Raw genomic sequence first — 20,949 nt, forward strand, 5'->3', positions numbered from 1 at the left:
GGACAGAATGGTCATGGCAACGTGCTCAGCGACGAAATCCACTGGCCCCAGAAGGAGCAGGAACTGCTCTCTGGGCTTGCACAGGGATGTGGTGCATGACATGGTTTTACCACATTAAGCTCGAAAAAGCACAGCCTCTGCTCAAGCACATAAGCCAACAAATGGACAGATGAGAATGAGAGGGTGTGAGGGGAGCGGTCGCCCAAGGTCCTACTGCGATGGCCAAAGCGGGGAGCCCAGCCCAGCCCAGCCCGAACCCCCACCAGCCAAGCCCCAAAGCCACACCACAGGGCATGGATGCAAGGAGGAAACACAGATACCTGAGTCCTTTCTTAGGCAAAGTGTTCCTATCAAGGTGCGGGTCACTGTAGGGAAGTTAAAACAAAAATGAGAACTTCAGAGAAGCACAGAAAAAGCAGGCGATGTGAGGAGGGAAAGGCTAAGAAGGGGCTGAAGAGAGCTGGGGAGAGAGACTCACTTCACCGGGAGGGCCCTGTATCCAGTGGAGCATGCAGCCCGTCCAAGGGAAGCCAGAGAAACCCCGTCCTCCTCGGCCTACGCTGACACTGTACCCCACAGGCTCAAAGCCAAACTCAGGGGCTGCCGCACCTTGAGGCAGAGCCCGTGCCTGCCGCCGCCCCGTCGCCCATCTCTGCACCATCACCGCTGCTTCCCGGAGAGAGAGAGAGAGGCCAGCTTCTCTGCACCACTAACTCTGGGCCACCCCAGTGCCACTGGCGGTGACTTCAAGTGAGACAAGGGACGTGTTGGAGAGTTTCAAGAGGCCTGCAGTCTGCATATTTGGAATTGGTAAGTGAATTCCGGGCCCCTCTCAGTTTCTGCAGTCCGTATCGGATGTAGCTGAGAGCCGAGCCCAGGGCCCGTGTCCGGGCATGCCACAACTTGCGGGCTGATAAAGTCAAGGCATTTGGATTTCCAGAGAACAAGGGTTTTAAAGGCTTGGTCTGTGAGTCTGACAAAAACAAAGGTTTTGCTGTTGATGGGGTGAAGAGGGTTTTCATTAATTTTTTTTTTCTACCATGAAACAACATCTGCTTGTTATGTTTGGCCAAGCCACGGCTCCCCCACAAATTTCAGGTCAATATCCATCTCTGAGGCCCACCCACAGGACAGCTGGGGGCAAACAAGCCTCTTCATTTATAAAGTCTCAACGCCCCACATACTCTTTTGCATTATCATTTCAGGAAATGGGCACACAGAACACAGCAGCCTGAAAACATAAGGGGCCAAACTGCAGCGAAGGCCTTTAAAGGGAGAAGAGCCAGCTGCGTGGGGAGTGGAGGGAGTGGGAGACAAAGGTGAGGGCCAAGCTGCTCGGTGGGTGGCAGATCATTTCTGGGCTTGGAGGGGGAGGGGAGGGAGGAGGGGGAAAGGGTGGGAAGCAGGAGCATGCCACAGGAAGGCTGAGATGCAAGTGAGAGCTTCTGCCGCCCCAGTTCAAGTGGCAGGTTTGAGGTTCCTTCCCAAGCCAGGATGGGAGGGGCCCGCCCAACCCCACCTCTCTGGGGGCTTCATTGGACAGCGGAACAGACCCTCACTGGCATGTCTTGGGGGTCACGTACTACACCGGAGCCACGAACACAAGCGGAAGCCTCAGGCCAACAGCCTCACACGAAAAAACATCTTGGCTTGACACAGATGGGCAGAGGAACCTAGAGGCTCGGTGGGGGTCTCCGGCCTGCAATGTATTACCTGTCCTGTTTCCTGGGCAAAGTACTTCTGCAGAACTTAGGGCTAGCGGCAGGGGAAGAGAGAGGGCTAGAAGTCCAGGCAGGTAGAAAACAAGAGAAGGAACATTAGATTGGAAGAAACGGGGTTGGGGGGAGTTGTAAAATACAGTGACTTTTCTCATTCCCAGTGCTGATCCTGGCTTGCTTGCTTCCCTTTCGGGGAGACAAAGGACACATCACTTCTGCAGTGAAATCCGGAGCTCTGGGCATGCTTTAGGTTTCTTGATTTCCTGTCACTGGCCAGCAGCCATTCAGGGGGAGGGTGTTTGCCATGATGACCACCAAATTGGCCCCACTGCCTAAGGGACATCCTACCACACACCCAGGGCTGTAGCCGGCCGCCCACTCTGCCGAATTACAGGGGAGGGGAAAGAAGCCAACTGATGAACAAGCAGAATAAAATGGAAGGATTTCAAAGGCGGAATGCCGTTTCAAATGGATGCATTAAATCTGCCCCCAAGAGCCTTCCAGCAGCTCCAAGCGCTGAGAATAACCTGGATGAAAAAGGTAACAGGAAGCAGAGAACTGAGCTTCATTCCATCCCAAACTGGCTTTCTTATGAAAGACATTGGTGATAAGAAAGAAAGAAATCTCCCGGGCAAAGGTGAATTGACATTTGGGATTCCTAACATACTCCTTTGTCTCTTGAAAGGGTGTCTTTCTGAGGGATACAGGCAGCCAAATGCACATCACCAACCTTTCTGACAGTGTGGTCTTCACACTGTTGGTTCTCACAAAGGGAGTCAGGGAGTCGTCCTTAGAGGAGGCGATGAGGCCCGTGGAGGAATTGTGACTCAGGCCCCCTCCACTGCTGAGGGAGATGTCAATGGACTCGCAACTGGTGTGGAGGCTGCTGACGGACTGGAAGCCCAGGCCGTCCTTGCTAACTGCTGAGGAGCTGCTGGCATTGGTGCCCCAGGTGAGGCTGTTGGAGGGGCCCGAGTGCGCTGAGCTGGGGCTGGAGGCTAGAGGAGACTGGTTGATATCCACATTCTTACTGTAGAGAGGACTGCTGCTCCCGCTGCTCAGGACGCCGCTGCCTGAGGGGGACTCTAAGTTACCTGGCTGGGTCAAGGTGGCATGAGGATTGGAGATGACCACCGAATTTTTCATGTTTTCAGCTGTGGCGATGGGCACTTGCTTGCTAGGCTTCCCACCAAAGAGTCTGTGAAGAGACAAAGGGTTGTTTGGGTTGAACTCCCAGAACCCAGCTGTTTAGTAAGGTGGGGCACAGGTATTGGAGTGCCTAGTCACGGGAGTCCCCGGGGGAAGGCACAGTCATTTCTCCTGAAATGGCTACCACTGAGACAGGCTACTGGGTCACCGGTGCATGACAGGTTCCAGCTCCGGTTCTACACTGCAGCTGAGACGCTGGCTCTGTCTGAGCCAAAGGGCAATGGGGACTAATTTTCTACAGGACTACCCATGCTGGGACAAGATCTTGCTTCCCTTTCTTTCCGTGAACAAAGTAACTAGAAAATAGCCCTGGCCCAGGAAACATCTAGAAGAAAAAGAGCTGTCTTCATCATCTTTGTATCCATGACTCCAGGCACAAAAGCAGGCACTCAGTTTATGATGGTTCAACTCTGGGCATCTGGCTGATTTGACCTCTAAGCCTAAGTAGAACCAAGAACCTGAGTCTAGATCTGGATGAGGCCTGGGGAAAGTATCTTCGCAGATTTATCCTCTAGTGAAAGGCCTACCTGAAAGGTATGTCTCTGAGCCAGAGGGCTAGTACGACCCATTGATGTGCGCAGAAACCTTGCTGAGTTCACAAGACATTAGATCAGGCACACGGTGTGAACGGTGTCTCTGTGACAGAGACACAGAAATGCCATTCCATGTCATCCCCTGTGCTCATGACCAAAAAGCATGCTGTCATAATCCAGGAAATGGCACAAACGCCTCCCTCTTCCATTGGCAAAAGGATACTGGTCGCGCGGCTGGACTGTCTTACAGTCAGGGGCAGCACCTGTTCTAGTAATGCGAGTAATTCCGTTCACTGAAACTCTGGTGGACGGGTATCTCTGCAAAGTGGCGAAAACACTGATAGGCAGGTGACCTTTCCCCAAGTTGCTTGGTGGTGTGTTTGATCTGTCTTCTCCAAACAGTCCTTACAAATCTCACTTATTGTAAAAGACAACCAACCAACCAACCGACCACATAATCAGTCCTCATTACAATATTTGGTGACAGATGAGAAACTCTTTTGCCTGGTGACAATCAGAGGATGAAACACCGATTATTGGATTTTGGCTTTAGAACACTTACACCCCTCCAGTACTGAGGACCTCACTACTTCAAGGGGTAACTCACCCCAGTGCCTAGCACTTTCAATTAGAAAACCAAAATCTGATCCATCTTCTTCACTTTTACTCATTGCTCCTAATCCTGCTAAGTGTAAAGACACAGAAAACACCCACCTATTTTGTTGAGAGTTATCACACTTCACCTAAGATCTATCTTCTCCACACTAAAGCATTATAAAAACACCTTAACCATTTAGTAAAAATGTAATCGTCAGGAATTGTGTGAAAGGTGTTCAATGTAGAACCGAAGAAAACGTGTGCATTTTCAAGTATTCTATTACACTAGCCTAAGGGTCTAATAAAATGCCTTTGTAGTTCTGAAGGAAATCTATAATACCAAAGAGTGAATATTACATGTAATACTTGAGGCAAGAAGCGGAGAAAATTCTCATTTACAAGGCAATCTGGTAAAACAACAAAGAACAGCCCAATAGGACCTTCTCCTGAAAAAATAATTATTACTGAAATTCTAATAATCAAGTCTAGACAAAGAACAGTGAACTGCTTCATTACACCTTTCATGTGGAATGCTTCTTCTGAAGTCTCTTCAAACATTCCGATTCATCCCCAAATATGTACATGTGCACATAATTTTTATTTTTTTCTCTGTGTGGTTTGCTATCCTTGGACTTACTCTTTCCTATGACAAGAAATTTCCTGAAAAGCTAGAATAAGCTCTGTCCTGTGCACAAGCAGTTTGAGAATGGTCCAGTGGATATGGATATTATAATGAGATACTACAAACAGGCAAAAGCTGTAGAAATTTAAAAGGAAGTTTAAGAAAAAACAGAAAATAATATTTTCATCCAAAAATTTCCACCCAGTATGGAAATGTGAGAAAATGCTTTTTTAAAGGTAATAGCAAATCAATTTCTCTTTTTCAGAAACAATTCTGCTTTAAGAGCATTTTTTTTTAAAGGAAGCTAACATTTCAGAGACTAATTTGTAATTATGCATGTAGTTATAAATAAGTATGCAGAGAATACTGGACTCTCTGATAAGAGGTTCTGGCCAAGATCACTGTCTAGCATAATGTTGAGGAATTGCAGCCATAGAATTAACAAAACAAGAAAAAAAATTGTCTGCTTTCCCTGAGCTACCTATCCAGCTCTGGATGGTAGCTAACTGTTACTGACTACTTACTAAGGGCCAGACATAGCTTCACAGATTAATCTTCACAGAAACTCTCAGGTAGGGAGCCGTATCCCCATTTTACAGATGAGAAAACTGAGACATAACTTAAGAAAGTCTACATGGTGGCTAATTAAGGTGAACCCGACATTTGTACTCAGGATGACTGATTACAGAGGCTTACGATTTTCATCCTAACATGGAAAAATAATGAGGTGACTGCAAAATTGCTGCCAGCATCTGACCAAACCACATTATCCCAGGACTAAAGGGGAGAAAACAAAGGCTGCTTTAGCTAAGACACAGGAAATTACTAATAATCCAGGACACTATTCCTTATATTCTGGTTCTGCTCAGTGCCATTTACCCGCTTACCTGCGGAGCGTGGGGGAGGCCACATCGGGGTACTTGGCCCCTGGCTGGAGAGAGGCCTGAGCCGCACTGGACACAGGCTGGGCTGCCGGGTTCACCTTCACGGAGTTACAGGAAGCCACGCTCTCGTTGTCCGACGAGATGCCTTTCTCCTTATCTGTCTGGTTGACCAGGCCTGGCAGAGAGCTCCCGAGGGCCGTTTTGGAAGGCTCCCTCAGCTTGGGCACCGGTAGGCCTGCTGACTTGCTGCTGATGTTGGAATCTATGCTGCTAGTACTAGATCTGTTCCCAGCCCCATTGCGGCTGGTGGACTTACTGGGCCGTGGCAAACTCCGGTACTGCAGGTTGGTCCGGGAGCTGAGAGACAGGTACCCATCGTCCTGATTCTGAGCCCCGTCCATGCTCGTCTTCCGACCAGTGGAGCGACCGACGAGCGCAGACGACTTTGGGATTTTGCCCAGTGTGGCTGACCTGCTGGTGACAGTGGCCCCACTGGCTGTGATCATGGCCAGGCCGGCCGCCGAGCCACTCTGCTTCTTGAACCCGAAGCTGTTGGCATTGGCCGTGGGCGTCCGGGAGCTGCCGGGGAGGGGCTTTTTGGACTCGTCACCACTGCTGCGGCCTGCGTCTGAGGGCGAGCGCTTCACCTGGGAGGCTTTGGGGGACAGTCTCCCTTTCTCGGACACCTTTGCGTCGTCGGTTTTCCCTAAGAGAGAAATGGGCATGGTTAACCTGCAAACCAAGAAGCCAGCTCATCCAGTTCAGTCTGTTTAAAATCCTCCCCTCCTCCCAAGAACTGGTTCACATTCTCCGTGGGGAGAGCAGGACCCTTGGGAGGCAGAGGAAAGAGCTTTTCATAAAGACAATCTAGCCTACTACTGTCACTGTGAGCCTTTTAGATGTCAATGATTTTACTCATTTGCAAAGCAGTCTAAATTTACCCAGAATAAAGCAAAGCCAGCCAATCACTGACATGTCTGGGGAAGAGATCTGACTTTTACTGAACTTTCTCCCTCTGTCCATTGAAAAGACGTTCCTAACATTTACAGGGGGAACCCATGACTTCCTGCAAAAACACTTCCCCTGTTTACACACATTCCTGAATCACAGACAACATCAACTCGACGTACCAACAGCTTATAAACACATTTCCTCGAGAGTCAGCTCTTACCCAGCACACGGTTACCCCGGTTTAATACGGCCTCAGCAGGGACCGTCTTCAGGCTTTAAAAACTTTCACAAATATTTCCACATGGAAAAAGGAAGATGCGAACTTCTCTGAAAGCTGGTTATTAGCAGAGTCTACACCCTAAGAACAAATACCCGAGTACTTACAGGACTTACCCCCCGCCCCCCGCCAAAAAAACCCAATTCCTTGCTAGAGACTATGGTTTTGCTTTTGAAACTGACACCTGTGGATGTAAGACGGCATTGCCTCTCACCTGTTCCTGGGGCCTTCAGTGTGCCCGCCGGGGCAGCCGGCTTCGTCCTCGGCACAGTAATGCCCACCTGAGCGGTCATGCCTCGTCGCCATGAGCCTGTCTGGGAGATGACGGGGTTCTTCTTGCCCGATGTGCTTTTGTCGGACTCATCAGACACGTCCGAGGGATTCCGCCTCCACTTCGACCCCGGCTCCATCTTTATGCCGCTGTCTGACCCTCCGTCGGACTTCTTGACATCATCGCCCGACCAGAGGGAATTCCTCTCCACCTGGGAGTGCTTCTCCGCATCCGTCTGTGGGTGAGACCGGGAATGAGCCCCTCCCAAACTCCAGGTTAGGGAGACCCCCACCACAGAGCCAAAATGCCAATACACTGGACGAATTAAGAGAGAAACGATAACTAATTACTTGAAAACATTCAGGCCTTTGTACTCTGGTTATACTATCAGAAAGCCTGATTTTGTGGGTCCAAGGAAAGTAAAGAATATAACTGTGTCCTTGAAGGGAGTAAGGGAGAAGAGTAAAAGGGGCCAGAGGAAAAAGAGGGAAGGAGCCCCATGGAGAACCGTGAGTAGACGGGAGATGTGGCAAGAATTCAGCCACCAACTCTCTACCACTTGGCGACAAACCCCTTCTAACTCAGGCAGCCTGATCTCTAGCCAGCATCCAGCCTCCCGCCCCTCTTCCTTTGTTCTTCCGTCTCCCTATCACTCCACTGGCAGCAAGATCTTAGGATCTAGCGCAGCGGCACGGTCTAACACTGGGAGCCAGTGAGTGAGCAAGTGGGGGTGGCTGCTAGTTCCACTCTCAGGGAGAGAGAGGGGCTGAGAGGAACACACATCCTCAAAAGCCACTTCCCCCCATGCGAAAAGCCAGCGGGTGCCTGCTCCTACCCCAGCACTGTTTATGTGCCGCACTGCTTTGCTCCTCTTGTGGGATTTTGTTCAGAGGAGGCATATAATTAGCCAGCTTTCTTTGGAAGAGCCCTGACCTGCTGGCCATGGAACCCAGGAGGGGACAGAAGTGTGATGTTAATGATTTGCTGCAGTGAAAAGGCAGAAGCTAACCAGAATGCCTCGGGGGCCTCCCTAAGGCGGGGGGCGGTGGGAGGGGGAGCCCAAGGAGATGCCAGGGGGGCAGAGAAGCCATGCAGAGAATGGGGAAGGGAGGTCGGCAATGTTTCAGAGTGGCTGTACTAAGATGTAAGTCCCTTACTTAACTACCTAGAGTGGCCATCATCAGCAGGGTAGGAAATCAAAATGATCGCCTGGCCAGAATCTGGCCTAACGCCTGTTATCCAAGAGTAGTATGAACACCGTCCTCCACGAAGTACCTGGCTTCGTGCGATAAAACCTAAACACAGACAAGCAGCCCAAGATCGGCTGTTCCTCTGTTGCCACCATGGACTGTTCTTCTCTCAACCCCTTCGACCTCAGGAATCCCGCTCATCCACGATCGCCACCTCACGAGTGCCTGCATTTGTTCGGCCGTTCCTCACACACACACTGAGTTCCCGCCAGGTACTAGGCACAACCAGAGTTGTGGAGAGACAAAAGCACTTGCCAGCCATAGGAAGCCCACTGTTCAGGCGTGGCGAGGGACACAGGAAAAGGACTGCCTACGTCTGAGTGCAGAGCAGGAGCTCCGGCAAGGCCTGGTGAGTGAGTGAGTGAACAAATGGGCACATGCTTTTCCAGCTACAGCATATTTAACACAAGGATGCCATCCGGGCCCAGACACCACCCAGTCACATAGGGTAATGAGTAGGTAGTAGTACTGCCTTCACCTCAGTTTTACAGGTAAGTGGACATAAAAGCTACCCACTCCTGCCCTAACCGGTGTGGCTCATTTGGTTGAGAGCTGTCCCGCAAAGCGAATGGTTGCTGGTTCGACCCCTGGTCAGGGCAGGATTTCCTGAATGCCCGCTGTTTGCGAGGCTCACGGGGGGACCTAGGGATCGGCAGGTAAGATTGGTTCCCACCACTCCTGGAGTTTACGATCCAGTGAAAGAGGCAGAGATTGGATAAATAAATACAAATACATAATTGGGAATTATAGGAATGTTAGAAGGAAAAGGACAAGGAGCCGGAGAGAAAAACAGGCATTGACGTAAGTTAGATTGTGACGATGGGGGTGGGGACAGTGGCGAGGTGAGGCTTTTTTGGAGAAGCGCTGTAAAGAATGAGAAGAAACGTATTACGAGTTTAGGGAAGAGCTTGCTCCAAGGCCAAAGGCGGGCAAGGGCGTGGCTTAGGAAGCAATCACCCAACCAACATCTATCAGGGGCCACTATCTGCCAGGCAAGCTTTGGGGCGCTGGAGATACCACAGTGAACAAGAACAAAGTACAAATCATTAGTATGTTGTCCAAGTACACTGTAACACTTTCTAATGCACTCTAAGACGTACTGAAAACTGAACACATACCGCTCCCTGGGGACTGCATACATTCTTTTGATTCATTCCTATACCTTGTTCCCCTTGCCCCCAACCCCCAATTGCAGTGGTGCTAATTGCAGTAACAGTAACCATACAATTTATTAAGTACTTACTATGTGTCAGGCACTGGGCTAAAGTGCTTTGCCTGTTACCACTTAATTTAATCCTCTCTGAGGAAGTTCATCATCTCAATTTTACATGAGAAAACTGAGGCATACAGAGTGGGGAAAAAAAGTGTCCAAGATCACAGAGTAAGGAAGTGGAGATGCAAGTGTTCCGGGGGGGGGGGGTCCCACATTGTATCCACTTTATGCCATGCTGCCTTCCTGGGAATAAGTCCAAGGACAATGAGACATTTTGGCCTGCACAGTGGCTCCCAACACAATCCCAGCACCCAGTAGATGTTCCTTCCATGTTGGCTGGCTGGTTGTTCCATAACTCCAACCCCAGCACGGCTCCAGCCCAGCCTCGGGGTGGGACCCCTGGAGCCCCAACTCTACTAGTGGTAGAGGAAGCACACGTGGCCCTGGCTCAGGACTGTGGCTTGCATCCCCCTCCGGAGAGAACAAGGACCCCACCATTACACCCACACAACTTGGTCCAGGGCGGCAGCCTGCCCAGTGCGCACCTGCCTGGGACATTCCTGGCTTTACGTTCCTGTCTCTTCAGCAAACCCTTCTGGAGCCATGCACCAGAACATTTGGGCACCACCAGGGATCAAAAGGTGAAAAGGTCCCCACGTCTCTGCTCCCCGGGCTTATAGCACAAGGCCAGCAGGATAGCCACATGAGGCTGCACAGAGCTGTACCCTCCCCTTGGCCCTCGATGCCTCTGTCAGCTCTTCCCATCTCATACGGCACATAATTTTGAAATGATTTTCCCACTGCCCCGACCTGGAAGTCCACCTACTCATTCAACATCCACGAGAGAGGTGGGGGAATAGCCATACAGGAGAGAGGAGAGGGCCTGGAAGACTGGAGAGTTCAAGACAGAAGGCCCCAGTTCCTCAGGGGCCGCATGGCATGATGTAGGGGGAAAAACGTGGGCCTGGTGTCTGGCAGACGTTAGATCAAGTACGGGGTGCTGCCCCTCCTTTGCTGTGTGTGTGACCCTGGAGGGGTGGCTTAACTTCGCCGAGATCATCATCTTGTATACCAAACGGGGGTGGTAATAGATGGGTGTCCTAGAGAGCTGCTTGAGAGTACACTCGATGAGCTATCCGTGGAGGGACTCAATAAACCCTCTCACCTCTGAAAACCCCCAGCACTTTAGCATTTATACCATTTTTGTCTTGCATTAGTGTGAAATGGGTACTTGTCTTTCCCGCTATTGGGCCATAAGCCTCTGGAAGTCAAGGGCGCGCCCTTTTCACGCCCACATCCCCTGCAGATCCAGAGGCTGATCTGGCTGAAGTCTGAGCCCAGTCACAGCAGAAAAATGACCAGCACTATCATCATCACCTGCCACTCTTCTTGAGGGGTTCTGCATCCCTCCGCATACATTATTAGCTCACTCAGTCCGCTGAGCCCGTACCAACCATATTTCACAGACCAGGTGCAAAGAGCGAAAGTACCCTGCCTAAAGTCACAAGCAGCAGCAACCAAGCAAATGGGCAGAAGCAGTGCCCCTCCTGGCCCCACACCAAACCCTATCCCTTCATCGAGACCAAAATCCAGAGAATGTCCAGAGACTCATGGCCTCACAGGGGTCATGGAATCCTTGCCAGAGAATTCAGGATTTTATTTCCTTGAGTAGCAAAGAATAAATGCACATGGCATTATCTATCTTCCCTCACCCTGTATATTTTGTTAAAAATTTTACACACTGTGCAAATAAATCTTGAATTATGCCTCTTTGTGTCTCGGCACCTGGAATGGAAACTTCCAGAGAACTGAGAGGAAATACTTGATGACTAAGGACAGAGTAAATAGATAAATATGTGGGGCAGAGATGTATGTTTGTTAAAGTCCCCTGCCACCAACGACACTGTCCTCAAAAGAAAATGCTGCAAAATAGAAGGTGAATTGCTTTGAAATGACAAACAAAATCTATTAGGTACAGTCAATTTTAATCACTGACATGATTGGAGGAGGAAGAGGCAGAAGGACAGTAATCCAGAGGAAATTAGGAACTAAACAAGGTCACTCCAGAGCAACTACCAAGAGCTGGGCACCGAAAGAGAGAGTTCAGATAGAGTATTTCCACAGCAACCCCACACTCACCCTTCAAGACAGACCCCGTTACTGTAAGTTTATGGGCGAGCAGGCAGAGGCCTGGAGAGGTTGATTAGCTTACCCAAGGACGCCACAGAGTGAGGAGCTGAACCCTGACTTCAGAGGCCACACCTTGGGCCCGACAGGGTGACCTGGCCTGGCTGCCCACCTGGGCTCACCTGCTCTCCCGGGGCAAGTCGGTCAGGAGGCCGTCATGCCTCAAGCAGAGGAGACTGCCCCTCTGTGGAGAAGCAGGGGGCCCGGCTGCCCGATGCCGAATCTGGGCACGTCTGCCTCAACGAGGGCTCCTCGACATCCGCGAGGAAGACAGTCACTTACAGACGGCGGGCAGGGGGTGGGGGCCACGTCCATCCCCCAAGGATCGCTCCTCCGTTTGGCGTCTCCTCCTCTTTCCACCAGCTAATTGAGGCTACTCCTTCGGCTTTCCAGACCCTAACCTTCCTTGTTCCTTAGAAGCACTTCCTTTTGACTATTCCTCAGACGCTTTTCAAATATGAAAACCCAGGCAGGTGACCTGTCCTCAACCTGTTTTCCTGGCGACGGGCTGAGCCACTTCTTCCTGCCTCTCCATGCCCCACCTGGGACACTGTGTGCTGCCTGTTCATCCAGGAGAAGCCAGTACGTGATGCAACCTGAGTGAGCCCTGGGGAAGGGTGGCCGCACACGTCTTCCCATTGACTGATGCCGATCATAGTGGAGTAATGGCCCTTAGCATTCCTCCGAGAGGTACAGGGGAGGTGGGAGGGGGGCAGCGCGGGGGAGGCTGCCATTGCACAGAGTCAAATATTTGGAGATGCTCCCTGGACAGCGACAAAGGGATGCCACTAAAAATCCATTTAAAGAAACCATCTCAAATAGGAAATCTTAAAAACTACTGATGCAAGTCTGCATTTTATTCCAATATTATTTAGATTTTATTTAAATATTTTAAATGCAGGTAGTCTTACAGCAAAAACAATGCAATGAATATTAAACCCTTTAGGTCCCTTGAAATTAACTTTCTGATTGTGATCAGAAGACATGTTTGTGTTGTATTCCTGGACCTTTTCTGATGTGACCTGTGCTAGATGGAAGCAAAGAGCTGGTCAAAGAGGAGGGGACCGTGGTGTAAACGAAACTCCAGTGTGTAAGACAGGAAATCATTTGTTAACTCTGATGTTACCCCAGATGTTAACTCTGTATCGATGTGGAAAAGAGATTCCAACTCTGGCTTTGTGAAGAGGGAACAGAGACCAGGCAATTCCAATACAGTGTTTTGTTGGCTCAATGTGCATCTTAGGAGCTATTTTGTACCTACACCTGGCAGGTAACTAAAGAGAAATGATTGATTTACTGATCTGTTGATGCCTCCCTCCATCCCTCTCAAGTGCCTCCAATAACCTGCCTGTCCCCTGAATAAAGACACCAGGTGATCAATTCCTTGGCTCCCCATTTTAGTATCTGAGAACATATGGAAGCCAGTTGTTACATATGTTATGACATTAGGATGAATCTCAGGAAAAGAATTAGAGTCCACAAGGAAAGGAGAAGTGGTGGACGCCGAGACATGTGGCAAATGGTAGGTAGTAGTGGCACAGGCTACCTGAGTGTTTCTAACTCGTGTCTAATGAAACAGCGATCGCTCAGGGGCCGTGTGGCCTAGGTTTTTTCCTTTCTTATTGTAAACCTTTTTAATGAGGTATAACATTCACATACCTAAGTACGCAATTGTATATAGCTTGAATAAATTTCATCAATTTAACATACAGAACTATCACTCAGAAATCAAGATATAGAATATTATCAGCTTTCCCCCCCAATCTTTGTGCCCCTTTCATTTGGGTAGTTCCCCACCCCCCTCAACCGCCACCACAACCCATACTCACTCTCCAACAATACTTAGGAATTCTGGCTAAAATGAAACCTCAAGGAACCCTAGGCAAACCCAGGGGTAACACCTAGTATATTCCACTAGTCAGGCAACACGTATTTCTGCGGGACAGAGTTACTGCCACACTCTGACACATCCTTGCCTTAGCCCTGTCCTCCAAGACAGGGAACCTTTGAAAGCGAAGAGATTACAAAGCAGTTCCTATCTGTACTGAGAAACAGCGGGAAAGAAAGTGAACGTGGAAGGGAATGCGTGGACATGGAAGGGAGTGAACGAAGCGGGTCGTGTCAGTTCTGCTCCCCCGTCTGCCGCGGACAAAGTTGCTCTGGGAGACTTAGTCCAGATCAGACCTTCACATGGGTTCACCTGCGGCAGGGGCTCCCATGGGTGGGAGGGACCCATCATAAAAAAGATGACAGCCCACATATGTCAGGGCCATGGCTGACAGTCCTTGTGCTGGTCAGACCCGACCTGGGGACTAGTAACAAGGGTGGCACTTGGCTTTTCCACTAGTAAAATGGGTTTACTATTAGAACCAACCTTTCCCTTCGACCACTAAGGAATGCCACGAGGACAAGTGAATGGGCCCCCATGAAACTCCTTTGAAAGAAAATATGTAGCACTACAGTCAAAACATAAAATCTGAGAGTTTAAAATAGGGGTTGAAAACTCAAGCGTCCCAGCGTAAGGCAGCTGTGCACCCTGAGGCACGGGGCCCTGTCCGAAGGGGCAAGCACCTGGACATCACTGACTGCTGACATTTGGAGAAGGTAGGTTCAAGGAGACAATATCTCCTGGGTTTTTTCCCCCAAGAGAAACCAGAAATTCATTTTCATGTAAAATAATACAATTTATAAAATTTGACATGGAATCCAGTTAAAAAGAACAATCACGCCATGGGCCAAATAAAACACATTGTCAGGAGGATGTGACATACTGGTCTCCCCATCCAGGGCTCCCAATCTTTGTCCCCACCCCATCGCTCCTGAGGAATTAGCCACGTGCCCGTGATGGCAAAGGGGGGGGCACGCACTCCAGGGTAGGAACGGCCAACTGAGCCCAGCATCCCATTAAAAAAAAAAATTATGAAACTGAGGCCCAGGAAGGGAACATGATTTTACCAAGGCCGCCAGGGAGGGTGGCGAGGCTGCCCCACTCCCACTCCCAGGGCCCTGCTGCCTGACCCCCTTTCCCTACAGGCAGAGGCCACGGTCAGAGGACAAAAGGATGGGCCGCAGGCAGGAGGCTGGGCCTCACCTCATGGACCTGTGGATGCTGCTCGCCCCGAACGGCCCCCTGGGCCCCCAAGCCCAAGGCTCTCTGCTGGCAGGGCCTTTGGCGGAAGCTGGGACGGACCCTGTGCCTTACCTGTACATCCAGGTTTTTGCGAGAGGAGGCAGGTGTGTTGGCATAGGAACTGATAGAGGAGCTGGTGTTGATGTCATCAGTGCTGAGGTTGTCTATGGTGTCGCTGATCCCGCTGCTGACGGAGCTGCTGTCATCCCAGCTGCCAAGACAAACACATCCTGAGTACCAGAACCGCATGCAGTGCCAGCTCAGGCTGACGGTACAGACAAATGCACCCCATCCCTGGAGGCTCCCTGTGTCATGAAGCCCGAGACTGACATGACGCATCCTCACGGGCGCCGTCATCCTTGTTTGGACTGGAAGCTGGGGCAAGGGGCTGATACAGATCTTCCCCATAAGGCCCGGTGCTTCCCACACTACCTGCTTCCTATCCCATCCTTCTCATCCTCAACTTCATCCCGGGGACTTTATAAAGTCCATGGGTACTTCCCAGGCCTCGCGGCTGAGCAGGAGCCGTGCCTTTGGAGATGAGAGCTGCAAGTGGTGCAGAGAGAGATTCAGCAGCGGCACCCTCCTTGGGGGTCACAGTAAGGAGAGAGAATTCTCAGTGCAGTACGAATGGGCTAGACTCCACTTCTGGATGAAATGCCAAGGAAATGAAAGCTGCAAAGGCAGCAGGGACCTGCCAACGCTATTGGTAGCTCTAACTCTACCAATATCCAAGGATGCATCTAAAATAGAATGCTTCATTTCCCGGCTCTCAAATCCACTGTGAAACCCCCTCCCCACCATCCCCTCAAGTTAAGTCTCTGGGCAATGATTCTTCTTTTGCCTCCTTACCATCTCCCAACACCACCAAGACATTTAAATCCACCTCCTGGTCCTGCCATCTCAACTTGCAATACGCGTCCCAACGTGCACCTGCCACCCCCCAGTTCAAGCTGCTATCAACTCTGCTTGGGTGATGGCCAGCAGGTCAGCAGGGCTCCGGGCTCCACTGCCAAACCAGCCCATTCACCCCACAGCAGCCTTATCTGAAACACAAATCAGATCCTGCTGCTCCGCTGCTAAGACCCTCCTGTGGTTTCTCGCGTACTTAAAACCCGAACTCCTTACTCTGGCCCTCAGGACCCTCTGATCCGCCTCCCTCTTGCCTCCCTCTTGAGTCCCGTCTCTCGCCAGCCTCTCCATGGGTCACTGGCTCCGGTCACAGGGGCTTCTGTTCCTCCTAAGCCAACGGGGCTTTCTAGTAGTTATCCCGCTTCCTGGATACTTGTCCCTGCCTCCTTCTCACCTCAAGTGTCACCCCTCAGAAAGGCTCTGTTCCCTGGTCTCTCTATGTGCAGTGCCACCCCTCCCCCTCCCCATCAAGCCTGCTGCATTTTCTCCTTTGTTTGGCTTCAAGGTGGCAGGTACATAGCAGGTGATTTAAACTCATGGGGCCGTACACTAAGCGTCCAACACTGCTCTACTTGACCTAGAGGAAACAGCTAAGTACTATTGTTTTTCTATTGTATAGGTGGAGAAACTGAGGCTTAGAAAGGCCAGAGCACTAGTAAGAGGTGGAACAGGATCTGGATCCAGCTATTATAACTCTAGAGTCACCCTTTTTCCCGTGATGTCAGATGGCATTCTTTATGTCCACGTTTGGTGCACATGGGGACACGACACGGCTCACTTCCCAGGAGGAAGCCAAGGCTTGCAAGGCGAGGCACCAGGTTCCCCATCACGCGGCGGGACTGGGGAGGCCAGTTTCTACTCCTGGGGCTGTCTGATAACGAAGCATTGACTTAATGGCTTCACCCCGCCACTCAGCCTTCCACCCCGTCTTGCCTGTGAAACGGCAGTCTGATGCCGCAGAAATGCTGGGCGGAGGAGGCCCGCCCCCTAGTAACTCAAAAGAAGTTCTAGTTTGTGCTTATAAGATGCCTGCCTGAGCTCTGCGGATCAGGTAGGATGACAAAGGCTTAGTGAAAACCTGTTTTCATCACCTTTCCCTTCAGCACTGCTCTTTGGCTTCCAAAAGTCCACCTGGAGGGTCCCACAGAAATGAGGGGAAATGTCTAACTGGTTCCCGAGCAGGGAGAATAAAGGCAGGAAGCCTAGGGGCTCAGAAGGGAGCTTACTGTGGATGAAGTCACCAGGTCCAGAAGGTCCCAGGCTCCAGGGTCTTAGCAAACTTCGTTCCTGTGATTCCACTGCTTTGGCCCGGCCTCCATCTGGCTCCAAACCCTCGATCCCACCCTAACCGCCCTGTGCCCCGAACTCCATGGTCTTACACATTGGATTCGTTCTATATACTTACACAATTTTCTAGCTTTTCCCTACAGAAAGGTCTGCCCTACCTTCCAAATATGCACAGGGGCCTGCCTGGAGACAGCAGCTAAGTGCATGCCATTACATCAGGCATTGTGCTGGATACTGTAAATATATTATACATGTCTCCAACCCTCGTATCATTCCTGCATGGTAGTTCTTATCCTTCCCACTTTACAGATGAAGAAATCAAGGCTGAAAGAACAAGTATCTTGACCAGTCATTTTTCAGTCAGCGCTGGAATTGGGTTTAAAATGCAAGATTGTCTAATTTTAGAACATGCATGCCTCCCGATCTGGATCATGCTGCCTTCCACAACAATGGCCAGCCACTGAGAACCTGCCACATGCCAACTCTCCAACATTTCACATATTCTCACCAACTCTTCTACATACGCAGAGGCAGCGAGGATCCTCGTCCAAGGCTGCTCTGCAAATGTAGGGCAGAACTGGGAGCGAAACGCTACCTGACCCCAAGCCCACCTCTTCCCCTGCCACCACCTGCAGGGCGGTGCTGCAGCAAGGTCAGCCTCACTTTGTGGTCACCTCTCCTCCATCTCCAGGCACAGAGTTTGTGCTTATTCAACGCCTTCTGAGGGGACTCATGTGCAGAAGAGATCGGGGGGGGGGGGGGGGCATGTGCTGAAGCAAAATTGCCACCAGCACTGGATTTGGAGCCCAGCTCCCTCACTTCATTCTCTGACAAGTCACAACTCTGTGCCTCAGTTTCCTTGGGGGGCGGCACATGGGTGATACCACCGAGGCTGGGGAGAGCATGACATAACAGATAGAAAAGGACTCCAATCTCCTCTTGCGGTTAAATGAAAATCCCACGAGGGTTTAGTTGCATCGGCTCTCTAGAGGGGGGAATTTAACGTAGCTAAAATTTCCTGTGAGCGATGGAGGAGGAGGACTGGTGGGGAGGAAGGATGGAAGTTAGTAACAGATGCCCATGGACCCAACCCCGGACTTTTTGCTTTGAAATTGTACCCGCTCTTCCCCGTGGCCTTTCAACACCAGGCTGTGATTCCGGTGGCGCACGGGGCACTGATCACACGCGATCGCTCCCCTTGGTGCCCAGAGCTTCGTGAGGCTTATCCTGAGTTCACAGGAAATCCTTGTAACTGAGCTGGCCCTGAAGGGGGGAAGCCAGTGATCTGCCGCAGAGAAGAGTGGGAGTGGGGGAACCAGTGACCCCAAGGGAGTCCCATCCTGAGCAAGGGTGGCTTCGGTGTCCCCTAAGCTACCCCTGTGCTAGAAATCAGAGCTGTCCCCACACTCGGAGAACCAGTCACATCTCCTTCACTTCCGCATCTTTGGGGATACTGCCAAGTCTACGTAGATATAAAACCACTTAGTTTCCACTTGTCTTTCCCCCCAAAACTCAGGGTATAAATGGTCATGAAGCCACCAGGATTAGGTCAGTGAGACCCAAGAAGTTTTGTAAGGAAAACTGGTTCCGTGAGGTGTTGCTGGGTGATAACGCCGCCGCCCTAATGAGGGCACGTGGGGTACGCTGGTTCTTCTGTGCCCCTCGTAGGCATTCACGCTGTACACATACGTCACAGCGGTTGTGAAGCCCTGCAACGATCTCGTTCGTATCGCCTGTAATGGTATCTCCCAAACTTAAAGGGCCACACAGGAGATGCTGAGAAAAGACACCACTCTGGAAAAAGCGCAATTGAGGCCCAGAGCTGTCAGCAGTCACTTCACCCTCGGTGGCCTGAGCGGCAGTTAGCAGGGGGACGCAGAGTCCAGCAGCATGGCACCGTGTGGGCGCCTGCGCCCAGCTGTACCTAAAGCAGAGCACCCCTGGGAGACCAAATTGTGAGAACTAATACATTGCTTTCTTTTGCTTAAAACTGGTTTGCTTAGTTTTTTACCACTTGGTACACCCATGCTAACTAAAGGGAAACTGCAATTTGTTTGTAAATGACTCCAGACATGTGGCCCAGAGTCAGACAGGAAAAATATGAAAAGCATGCAGAACCCATTCAGGCAGCAAGGACATTAGTTGAGTCCAATCAAGTGGTAGAGGAAATTAGGTACAACCTGGTATGGGGTACAAAGGTCCATTGACCCAGGTCAGGCAATAAATGTTGAAAGAGGTTACAAAAACTGATTATAAGGGAAACATGAAAGAAACCCAGAGAATGTGTGTTTACTGTGTGGTGAAATGAAATTCCAGCTCAGAGGCCTGAGGGACCCCAATGACGTAGCAGGGAGAACGACAGTGTTTTCAGCTATGGCTCTGGTGTGATCTTTCTGGAATATGAGCTAACCATCCCTGCCTCATGGGCTTGAATATGACCTAGAAAAATCATAGGATAATCCTGGACCCACCCGAGATGATCAACCCGCTGCTCTTAGTTGGGAGTGATGCCTTTAAATCCTGGGAGGGTTTAAAAAGATGAAGAGAGATGAGGAAGTAAATCCTAATATTAATACTTAACTTTAGAAGGAAAGTTCTCTGATCACTGGGATCATCTCTGTATGACTGTAATATTTAAAAGACTGTATGACATATTAGAGAATTTGAAAAACAGTCTTGTGATTTCTATTTTAAATGAGTACTGATTTCTGACTTGAGATTTTTAAGATAAAAGATTTGAAAATAGCATTCAGATTGTAAAAGGAATGGGAGAATTTAAGATAATTTATCACATTTGCAGCTTTAATGAATTTTTAAGTGTTGTTTAAGTGCTTAGAAAGTTTCTGCTTGCTAGGCTGGGGGGTCTATCCTGCCAGACATCTGACCGGCCTGAGGAAACCAGGTATGTTAAATGTATGGAAATAGTCTGAATTGTTTAAGAAAACAATGATACAAAATTACACGCAGTATTAATTGTTTAAATCCAATTTGTTAAATCTGAATTAATAAATTACTGAGTAAGAAGTGGAAGTCATTTTAATATACCCCAAAATACTTGATTTGTAGATGATATTTGCAAGAAAACCCAGGTTTAAAAAAGACTTCAATAAATAGTATAATAAAACCCAATGAACTCTAAGAAGCTCTTTTTGGGTGGCACCAAAAAGACATTAAAGACATGAATGATTTTTACACGAATAACCAGAAGGATCAATGAACTTGAGAGAGCATTTCCTCTCTTCACCACTTCTCCCCACTCTGGTTCGCCTTAGCTCTAAAAAGCGACTCCAAAAATCTTAGTGGAAACAGCAATGTGCTCGACAAAATTGAAAAACAAGCAGAAGAACCTCAGGGCCGCCTCCAGGCTCAGGTCCTGTGTCAGGAAAAAGGGATGTGGGACACAGAGCTGCTTTCCCTGTCTTTTTTCCTCCCCACTGCGCCCACAAGACAGGATATCATGGATATGCCCTACAAGTCCTTTGGCTGAGATCTCTGGAGAAATGGCAAGAAGATGCGTCCACTGATTCCTCACAGTCATCGACACAAGAGGACCACTTCCCAGCCAGGTCACAGTTGTGTGCCTCTCTCTCTACTCAACGGATGTCCTCCATCGGATCCAGCAGATCATGCCACAAAGGGAGTTACAAACGATCAGCTTTGAAAATGATGTTCACCTACTTTTAACCAATGGTGGGAAGAAGGAATTCCATCATACATTTGCTATTTTTTCTCAAGACTCCTACACTCAATATTTTTGGATCCTGAGCGAGGGACCTTGAATTCATTCATTCATCTCATCTAGTCGCCAACGCTCTCTATAGAGGTGCCTGGCACCAGGCAAGGCAGCGGGGACACAGTGATGATGCGCCTACCCTTGACCACAGAGCCAGTGGGTGTGACAGACAAGA

The 20,949-nt window shown here is 49.9% G+C and overlaps 1 protein-coding gene across 2 annotated transcripts in view; it reads right to left on the minus strand.

Annotated features, from left to right (window-relative positions):
• The window catches only part of NAV2 (neuron navigator 2), a 357,485-nt gene that overhangs the window by 53,238 nt on the left and 283,298 nt on the right, over nt 1-20,949 (minus strand). For both annotated transcript variants that reach the window (XM_054586002.1, XM_054586001.1), the window contains 6 exons: nt 14,915-15,053; nt 7,006-7,297; nt 5,567-6,269; nt 2,449-2,916; nt 1,714-1,779; nt 321-365 (listed from right to left, as the gene is read on the minus strand). In XM_054586002.1, the coding sequence (XP_054441977.1) occupies nt 321-365; nt 1,714-1,779; nt 2,449-2,916; nt 5,567-6,269; nt 7,006-7,297; nt 14,915-15,053 (1,713 nt within the window). The remainder of the gene's footprint in view (nt 1-320; nt 366-1,713; nt 1,780-2,448; nt 2,917-5,566; nt 6,270-7,005; nt 7,298-14,914; nt 15,054-20,949) is intronic.

The sequence above is a fragment of the Pteronotus mesoamericanus genome, unplaced genomic scaffold, assembly GCF_021234165.1.
Source record: "Pteronotus mesoamericanus isolate MK-2021 breed Mesoamerican mustached bat unplaced genomic scaffold, CSHL_Meso_final contig_90, whole genome shotgun sequence".
Classification (NCBI taxonomy): Eukaryota; Metazoa; Chordata; class Mammalia; order Chiroptera; family Mormoopidae; genus Pteronotus; species Pteronotus mesoamericanus.